At 41.4% G+C, this 10,160-nt stretch overlaps 2 protein-coding genes across 3 annotated transcripts in view; one reads left to right on the forward strand and one right to left on the reverse strand.

The window, feature by feature from the left end:
- pnocb (prepronociceptin b) overlaps nt 1–2,436 on the reverse strand; it is a 29,341-nt gene extending 26,905 nt beyond the window's left edge. Inside the window, exon 1 of the mRNA XM_034699111.1 lies at nt 1,647–2,436. The gene's annotated coding sequence lies outside the window, so the exon portion shown is untranslated. The remainder of the gene's footprint in view (nt 1–1,646) is intronic.
- On the forward strand, nt 1,154–7,172 carry si:ch211-63o20.7 (uncharacterized protein LOC566836 homolog). Of its 2 annotated transcripts, none has more exons than XM_034699110.1 (4): nt 1,154–1,339; nt 1,662–2,495; nt 2,884–3,109; nt 6,179–7,172. In XM_034699110.1, exons 2-4 carry the CDS (start codon nt 1,755–1,757, stop codon nt 6,415–6,417), a joined length of 1,206 nt encoding a protein of 401 aa, XP_034555001.1. In that variant the 5' UTR covers nt 1,154–1,339; nt 1,662–1,754; the 3' UTR covers nt 6,418–7,172. The 2 variants fall into 2 exon arrangements, with proteins under 2 accessions (XP_034555001.1, XP_034555000.1); XM_034699109.1 differs by having other exon boundaries at nt 1,155–1,339; nt 1,724–2,495.
- The last annotated feature ends 2,988 nt before the right edge of the window (nt 7,173–10,160 follow it).

Below are 10,160 nucleotides of genomic sequence, written 5' to 3' on the forward strand. Positions count from 1 at the left end.
TTGTTTTACTCTCCTAATATCTCCTTTATTGCCTTTATAGCTTTTATTCATCTTGATTTATTTATTTTACTACTTTTATCTGCATATTCTTAAAATTAAGAAAACTACATTATTTGTTAAATATTTGTATTTATTTATGTAATATTTTTTATTATTATTATTTAATATATTTTTTTGCTTTTATTTCACCATATTGCTTTAACCCCTCTTTTAATGATTTATTCCTTTTTACTTTTCATTCTTTCTTTCCTTTCTTATTTCTAATTGTCTTACTTTCTTGGTCCCTTTGGTCTCAGTTCTTATTTTTGGGTTCTTGGGTTGCCTGGGTTGAACCATTGTTTGGGTCTCGTGTGTTTGTTTTCCTAATGTCTGATTTTAATTTTGTTTAGACTTTGCCTGCTGTAGAGCAGGGGTTCCCAAACCTTTCAGCCCAGGACCCCCAAAATAGAGGTGCCAAAGACTCGCGACCCCCACTGTCCCTCAAAGGGATTTAATGTGGCTTCATTTGGCTGGTCTGCAGAAAATTGGGCTACTTATATGAGCAGGTGGCTGTGTTTCCTTCTCCTTTATGAATTAACCTGCTGCTACTGATGCTTTTGATAATTAACTGTTCACTAACCCTAAACTTAGGAGTCATCTGGCAACAAAGAAAGGCAGAAAACTCATAACATTTTCTATTTTCTAGGTCTTTCTTGAAATTACTATAATGGGTAAAAATGTACTACTAACATTCTAGAGGACATACAATCGTCCATTTGTGTCTCGCGCCCCGTGGAGGTCCTGACCCACGCTTTGGGAACCCCTGCTGCAGAGCACTGTTTGTTTTTTGTACCAGTTTGTGAAACACTTTGTAAACCGTGGTTTTTAAAAGGTGCTATATAAATTAAGGTATTATTAATATAATTATTTTAAAAAGACCACAGACTTATAAAATAGCTGAGTTCTAGGGATACACATCTTTAAAATATGTCATAGAAATTTGTTAATCGTGAAATCAAGACCCTATGATGAAGACACATTTCCTCATAAACAGTGGCGACCTGCTGCTTGTTGTGATTGGCTTGAACAATTCGAATCATATTACATCCCACGATTTTTCTACCGACCAATCACAACACGCGGCAGGATTGCTGTAGCCAATCACAAAGCACGCAGGCACAGAGCGGGACGTTCCAAATTAAAACACGGAAGTCCGTCCTGTGTTTGTGTGCCGTTTAATAGCAGTTGTTAACAATTAAAGAAAATAACTTATAGGACGATGTTGCGAGACGTCTCATCTCTTAGGTAGAAACGAGATTCAAGTCAGTCCTTCGCTGGTATTAATGCTGAAGTCCAGACGGTGAGTTTGAAGAAAGAAATCACGGAAGTAGAGTTTTGTGTGTCGTCTAACTTCTTCAAAACAAAGCCTACAGGGCTTCAAAATTACTCTGTTATTTACCTCAGCATGTCGCATCTCAGTAACATTAGCTTAACTGTGTTAGTTAGTGTTAGAAAATGTTGTTTTTGTCTTTGTGTCGTTATCAAACAAGTGGTGGAGCTTCGTTATTTGGGGATTACATGTAACTACAGTAACGTTAGCTCCAACACTACAGGTACGTTATATTTAAAGGTTAACCGTGGCGTTTGTAATCCTTAACTCATGTTACCTGTTTCAATTCCAGGGTCTGTCTGCTCAGTTGTTGAAGCGCATTGTACTGATGGCACTTTGCTGTTATCTTTCCAGCACGTAGACCAGGATCTATCCCTAGTGCGTCATGGAGGAGCTCTACACCTTGGAGAGGGAGGTTGGACGAGGCAGCTATGGTGTGGTGTTCGAGGGCCACATGGCCAAAACAGGAGAGAGGGTGGCCATAAAGCGGCTTCCCTGCAGCAACCCAGAGTGCATTGAACTCTACCTGCAAGAGCTGTGGGCCATGAGAGCCACAGCTCAGAACCACTTCAATGTCATTGCTCTCCACAGCTGCCTTCTGCAGACAGGACCAAGGAGCTTGAAGACTCTAAAACCAGGGAAGTTGCCTTTACGTCTAGTTGAGAGTGTGCTGAAGGGGAATGTATCCGGTGCACCTCGAAGCCAGGAAGGAAGTGATTCCCAGCCTAACACCCAAAGGAAGGCCGTCACTGTTTCTGCACTCAAGGACAGGACTAACAATGTCCAGTCCAGGGTTAAGCCCTATGACAAGACTAAATCAAATGAACGTTATCCTACAACTCCACAAAGGCCTCGGAGCAGAGGCAAGAAGAGACCAGTGCCGAGTGAGGATGAGCAGCAGGTGCCCCTGCGTCACTTGGCACTGTGGCTTGTGATGGAGTACTGTGACGGGGGCGACTTGAATCAGTACCTGCTCTCCAGCCTACCAGACGCTCAGCGAAATCACAGCGTGGTCAAACAGCTCTGCAGTGCTATGGCCTTTTTGCACAGTCTGGGTATTACCCATCGAGACCTGAAGCCTGACAATGTGCTGGTGTGTGTGACACCCAAGGGCCCGATTGTCAAGGTAAGCTGGGACAATGTTTACGTCAGATCAAGTGGCATCATCCCAGAGTCAGTACATACAGCTGTTAGAAACTCATACTGTTAGAATTAGAAACACTGTTGTATTGCTTTTTCTGTCAGGGGTGTTTGGTTATTACAACACTGATAAACTTAAGAGAAAAATGATTGAACATAAGGGGGAAATAAATCTTGTGGGCCAAATGGTCATAAACAAAATATCAATTGTGCATTTGAGGATTTATTAACTAAACACAGGGGTCCAAAAATAATGGCAGGATTGTACAAGCTACTATGATGTGAACTAAATGTAGTCCAATAGTTCATGTGTATTGTTTGTGATGTAATATTAATTTTAAGGGATTTTCTCTGTCTCCCTGTCCGACCCCTAGGTGGCAGACTTTGGTCTGAGCAAAATGAGTGGAGGTCTGGTGGACGGCGATCTCACAAGGCAGCACTTCTCTTCTACCTGTGGCTCTGACTTCTACATGGCTCCAGAGGTGTGGGGTGGACTGACCTACACCGCCCAGGCAGACATCTTCTCCCTGGGTGTGATGTTCTGGGCCGTGCTGGAGAGGATCACCTTTGTAGAGGAAGGGACCACTCAGGAACAGCTTGGTTAGTACAGAGGAGAGATTCAGTAGATTTGGAGAAACAGCTCAAGAAAACCCATTTTGTTCTGTCATTTGATGAAGTAGTGTTTGTAACCATCAGTGCGAGGGCTTTGGTGATCTAGACCAGGAGTTCCCAAGCTTTTCAGCCTGCGACCCCCAAAATACCAGTGTCAAAGACTCGCAACCCCCACTGTCCCTCAAAGTGATTTAATGTGTCTTCGTTTAGCTGGTCTGCAGAAATTTTTCCTACCTATATGAGCACGTGGCTGTGTTTCCTACTACTGCTGATGCTTTTCATAATTAACTGTTCACTAACCCTAAATGTAGGAGTAATCTGGCAGAAAAGCAGCAGAAAAACTCATTACATTTTCTATTTTTAAGGTTTTTATTTCAAATTTAGCTACTAATTTCGTCAATATTTTTTACTATAATAGGTCAAATGTACTATTTTTTGATAACTTAAAAAAAAAAACATTCTGGAAGACATCTCACGACCCACCATTTGTGTCTCGCAACCCCCCAGGAGGTCCCAACACACACTTTGGGAACCCCTGATCTAGACCAACACAACATAAATATGCATAAATGTAGATACAGATTTTATCAGCATGAGCATAGGAATGTCATGTTGTTTCCTACCCACCAGTCGGGGGCCAGAGCACAGACGGAAAGGTCGAGTGTGTATCAGGCAGGTTGATGACGCATCACAGTGAATTGAGTTTGACGTAATTAACTGAAACATATTAAAGTGTCACATATGGTACATCATACATTCGTCAACAGTGGCTGGTAACATCGTAAATCTAAATGGCAAACGGATGAATGATTTATTCTATGTACATTTTTAGATTAATTATACTATCTCTATGTCTAATAATGCAAGATGACACAATAACATTAGACTAAACCTTTCCTGCTCCAGTAGAGCTCTTGGCAGCATGTGAGCATGTAATAAACAAGGAATGTTTTTCGTCATTTTAGACACTTGCTGACAAGAACCAGGGCATACATGTTTAAGGTCATTCAAAGATGCATACATGTTTTATGATTTGTTTGTCTTTGTGGTAAATTGCCTACCATAGCACTGCACTTTTATGTTATGATTGGACCCAGAAAAGCCCCCCAAAGGTGAATTCCATATTAGCCAGGAGAGTCAAGATGCTGAGCATTCAAATTTATCTCTACAGAACAGCATGGAGAATTGAATGTCTTTTCTTATTGTCCTATTTCTCTCTCAGACCCCCATGTGTAGGATGAGGTAGCATCCTAATGGAGCAGTTGTTCTCCGTGCCTCACTGTTAGAGTAATGAAATGGCTGAAATGCATTTTAATCACAAAAAATGGGACCGGCCGGAGCCGACCTGGAGAAGGGGACTTATGGGCAATCATCCACAAGTTTATTGCCTGAGAACCTTCCTGAGTCACTGATACTCCATTAGGCTGAATCAAATCGTTCTGATTGGATGGTCAGGGAAAGGTTTCAGTGGATTCAAATAAAGACAAAAAAGCAAAATGGAATTTAGAAGCCTGATCACAATTGTCTGTCAGAGAGAAATTGGGAGAGGAGATGGCTCGTCACAGAGAGATAAAATGGTTCATTATTTTTCTATATTCTTTTTCAAGACCCACTCAATTATTTGAATAGGCTGAGGAGAGGAGGGAATTCAGTAAGGGAGTAGGACATCATGACATTATGTGTGTGCTTTTTGAAGCTCTTGTTGGCCTTGTGCGCGATCAGGTTAGAGAGTTATTACTGGCTTTTCACCAGGACTCAAGTGTTCAGGTCAAGGTTCAGTGCCGACCATTATCAGGGGGACAATGAAACTTTTTGCATGGCTGTTGTGTTACCAACAGTGATACAGTACTAAAGAACTGAAGGGCTGTAAGAAAGTTTGGTCCTGAGACCTGATGCATTTCAATTATGCACACAGATAATCCTCTTTCATTTATGGAGTTTAGCTGATCATTTTAATTCTCCTTATTAATCTCCTGATATTTTCAATTAATCATCACCTCATAATGTCAAATGATGAAATATGACCAGCTCAAGTTTATTAAGTTTTATCTTTCCTATTTGTTCTTATCAGAAACAAAACTCCAAAGACTTCACTTTGATCCCGTCATGAAAAGAGACGAGAAAGTTCATCTTGGTACTTCTTCCACTTTGACCCGTTTCTAAGATCCAATTAATATTCTAGTCTTTCCTGTTTTGTGAGATAGTTATGGAGAGGTATCAAAGGCTTCCACACTTACACTTACTCCACACTGCACACCTCAGCAGTGGGTGCATGGTTTTTAAGCTACCCTGTTAATCAACTCCACTTTATTTATATCTCACCTTTTATACATACAAGCATGCAACAAGTGCTTCACAATAGAAGAGAGAGAGGGCTAGAATAATAAAAAGACTAAAACAAAAGAGTAGATGGTGATTATAAAAAATACCTCAAAATAAAATAAATAAAATAAGTGTTTAACAGCACATTCCTCTGTCTTGTTTTAGCCTTGTATCTGTTGCTGTTGTTTTCTGCCTCTGTTCTTTTTGTAAAGCACTTTGAGCTGCATGCATGCATGAATGAATGAATGAATGAAAGGTGCTTTAGAAATAGAAAAGAGTTTGGTTGAGAGACTGAGATCAATTAATTAAATGAAAAGAGTATCTGATGATTCGAACATATTCACCATGGTTAAGGGCCTTTTTTGGTCTTCTTTCATTGGGCACCACCAAGTATTGACGTTTGAAGTGTCTTGTTTTTAAGACAGCTCTAGCCTCTAACTGTGTGTTTTATCTTTCCTTAATTGTTATCTGATTGTTATTGAATTACTCCTGCGTAGTCAAAATGTTTTCTGAGCCTAAGTGCCCCAGTATGTTCTCAAAATGTTTGTCTTCACCTCAAGGGTATTTGGGCTCTGTTTGCAGTTTCTTGAAATATGTCACAACAGTAGGCGCAGAAACATGCGTGGCCCACAATCAGTGTAATCAACCGGCTCCCCGTGGCGTCTGCTGTTGCTGGCAGTCAGGAACCTCCAGCATGATGATATAACTGTGTTCTCCCTTGTGTTTCTCCTGTAGGTGCTTACGTGTGTAAGGGTCGCTGGTTGATGCCACTGGGGGAAGCTTTGTGGGAGAACGCTGACCTTCAGCTATGTATCCCTATGAAGTTTAAGAGAGCCCCCCCGCTGCCACCCCCCCCTGGTCCAGCTGTATGCACCCTGCTTTTAGAAATGCTCGACTCGAACCCTGATGCTCGGCCCACAGCAAACCAGCTAGAATCCAGAGTGCGCTCTGCTCTGAAAGAGGACTCCCACTGACAGAGAAAGCGCTTAAGAGTCTGTAATGGCAACAGCTGCTGCAGCCACAACATGATAATATTGACTCTGGACCCCCTGACTGCAGTGCTCTCAACATATAGGCAGAAGCCACTTTGCTGCAGCAGAGAATTGGGGGATACAAATGTCTATCATTTTATGGGTTGAGTTGCTTTTATCTCACCAACACTGAATATGATTTCATAGACTGCGTATGAAACAAAACATAAAGGGAGATAAGCGTGAATGAGAAGAGCTCTATTCGAGTATCGTACATTGAAATTGAAATGAGTGTGTATAGAGATCTAGTGGGACTTTCTCGAGCTGTATGTGATAATGCTCGGGTCCTGCAGGCATGACAGAGAAAACCCATTTTACTGAGTGTATGGCTGAAATGAAATGCAAGGGATTACTGCTGCTTTATGTCGGAGTCTAATCTGTTCAACTTGATATGTAGACATTGAGCTTGTATTCATTCACAGGTAGAGCTAACATTTATGCCTTTTGTTTTGACCATCAACCGAAGGGCCAACTATTGTTTCCTGTGTATTTAAATGTGTTTATTCGACTGTCACCTCTGTAAGAGATGGTGGTGTAAACCAGATTTGCTTTTCACTTGTTTTAAAATTTGACATGAATTTCTAATCTTTTAAGGGTTACGAAGTGTTGGACTCGTTTATTTTATTATTTCACCATTTGACTTTGAGTTGCTAACATTTGAGTGTGTTCCTCTGGTTAATAAAAGTTTAGTCAAACTATGCTGCTGTGCGAGCATTTTTTGGTGTGTCTTTTACTGAGATTTAATAAAGCTAGCATCGTGGAGCTTACAGTGACTAACCAGCACTAATATATCATCTCATGAACAGGAAATTAAATGCAGGTTTCAGGATTGTTGCTGGTCATTTTCCAGTCCACAGCATTTATTACTGGTCATCAGTCTTGTCAGCGACAGACTGCCTCTGGATTGACTTTATTTCAGGATTTTTTTGCTCACATGAACTTTAATGTATGTTACATAAATTGATCCAAATAATAATAACTGATAGGACTTATATAGCGCTTCATTAAGTACTCAAATATGCTTTACATGAAGTATGAAAAATGAAAATAAAATACAAAAAGCAGCAATAGGGAGGTAGAAGAGGCCACGTGTTGTATGCTTTTTTGAACAAGTAGATTGTGAGGTGTTTTTAAATGATTGAAGAGAGTCAGAGTTGCGGATGTTTGGAGGGAGAGAGTTCCAGAGATTCGGGGCAGCGATGGCAAAGGCTCTGTCCCCCAGGGAGCGGTGCTTGGTCTTGGTGGTGGGGGACAGGAGATTAGCATCTGAGGATCTGAGGCGGTGAGATGGGGAGTGACGCTTGATGAGGTCAGTCAGCTATTAGGGGCCGAGGTTATTGAGGGATTGAGCAGGATCTTGAAGTGGATTTGGAAGCCAGTGGAGGTGCTGAAGGACAAGTGTGATGTAAGCTCTGGAGCAGGAGTGGGTGAGTAACCGGGCAGCTGAGTTCTGAACATATCAGAGTTTTTGGAGGTCAGTGGAGGGACGTCCGTTTTTGCAGATATTTTTTAGAATAGAAATTAGACTGTAATTTGATATATAGGAAATTCATGCTCCAAGCTTTATGAGGTCCTCTTTGACAGATCGGTTGCAAAGACTGTTTCGAGTGGCCCGATACTCAACCTCTGCTGGTCAGTCTAATGCTTTCAGATCGCCTTTGACCTCCATATTTCTCTGAACAGTTCACAAGGACTGATGGAACAAATTTAAAGGCTGTCATGTGTTAAGGATAAGGGGACAGTGTAATAAACCAACATTATAGTCTTACTGGTACCATATTTCCTGTTTACAAATTGAGCTATAAAGACACATTTTTAGAAGGTAGCATGCTGATTTGACACGTACAGCTGAATCGATTCCCATACAGACTTAGTGCTGGATCCAATCCCCCGTTCCTGACAATTGTAATCACATTGGGAAGATTGATTCCCAACCTATGGACAAGTAAAGTGCTCACAATGACTAATAACTCTCACTGTACAGTTGGACATGTAAGTATTTCATTGACAAGCATTAAAGATAAAAACATCCCATCACAAACCTGTAACATTTTAATAATGGAAAGCGTCTTCTCCAGTGTCTTCCCCTGCTTTGTGTTCTAAAAAATAAGGTCTTGCCTTACTGAAATAATTAAATAATAATGATGATCAGAGGATCAGTGCATTAATGACCTAAATAGAACTGAATGACAAAAATGGCCACAAATGTTTCTCAACTCAACTCAAAATATACCTGCTTAATCATGATATTCATCCTGCTAAGTGGTCGATATAAAACAAAGCAAATGTCACGTTTTTTTATTTGAGTTACCGTAAACTCTGAAAAAAATCACACCAGTGTAAAGATGCACTCTGTATTTGAAGATCTCTCAGAGGTTTAAAAAATGTAAACTGTCTTCCTGCATGGTGATGTCTATTATGATCAGCGATGTCTACAATGTGGAGTTTCGTTGCAGCTGTGTCGCTCTTTTTGTTCCGTTTGTTTTCACTATCGGGATTTATCACTCCTGCTAGCTAGAGCAGGGGTTCTCAAACTTTTTGGAGCCAGGGACCCCTTACAGGTGAGAAAATTGTCCAAGGCCCCCTCATAATTGTAACACAGATTAAGCACATTAGTGATGTGTCATGATCAAAAGCTGCGGCTCTGAGAGCCGATGCTTTATAGTAAATCAGAAGAGCCGGCTCGATCGAGAGTCAGCTCCCAGTTTTTTCCTTTCACTGCTTAGCTCTCACAGTGTTCAGCCCCAGCTCTGCTCACAGCAAAACTTTGTTTTGAATGGTCAGCATGGCAGCCATGCAGCCAATCACATGTGAGGAGATAGGATACAGGTGATGGAGGGGAGGCTGTGTATCCTGGCTACATCTGTTCCTTCAGAGAGAGTCTTCTTGAAGACCGGGCAAATACTCACTGACAGGAGAAATCGGATCAGCCCATCCAAGCTGAGGCATCGGATTTTTCTCAATGCCAACCTGAGGACATTAATAATGTTTGCTCAAGTTTGGTTCTGGTTCTGTTTGATTGGGTTTGATTCTGTTTGCTTGAGTTGGTTCTGGTTCTGTTTGCTTGAGTTTGGTTCTGGTTCTGTTTGATTGAGTTTGGTTCTGGTTCTGGTTCTGTTTGATTGAGTTGGTTCTGGTTCTGTGTGCTTAAATTTGGTTCTGGTTCTGTTTGATTGAGTTCTGGTTCTGGTTCTGGTTCTGTTTGAATGAGTTGGTTGTGGTTCTGTTTGCTTGAGTTTGGTTCTGGTTCGGTTCAGTTTTGGTACGGTTCTGGTACGGTTCTGGTACGTGTCTGGTTCGGTTCTGTTCTGGTTCAGTTCTGGTACGTTTCTGGTTCGAGTCTGGTTCGGGTCTGGTTCAGTTCATATTCGGATCTGGTTGGGTTTGCTTGGGTTTAGATCTTGTTTTAACCCTAACCCTAAACCTAATCCTAACCCTAACCCTAACCACAACCCTAACCCTAGCCCTAAACACAACCCTAATCGCAACCCTAATCCTAACCCTGATCCTAACCCCAACCCTAATCCTAACCCTAACCCTAACCCTAACCCTAATCCTTACCGTGACCCTAACCCTAAACCTAACCCTAATCCTAACCCTAATCCTAATCCTAACCCTAATCCTAACCATGACCCTAACCCTAAACCTAACCCTAATCATAACCCTAACCCTAAACCTAACCCTAA

Source organism: Notolabrus celidotus, chromosome 13 (genome assembly GCF_009762535.1).
Source record: "Notolabrus celidotus isolate fNotCel1 chromosome 13, fNotCel1.pri, whole genome shotgun sequence".
In the NCBI taxonomy this organism is placed as follows: domain Eukaryota; kingdom Metazoa; phylum Chordata; class Actinopteri; order Labriformes; family Labridae; genus Notolabrus; species Notolabrus celidotus.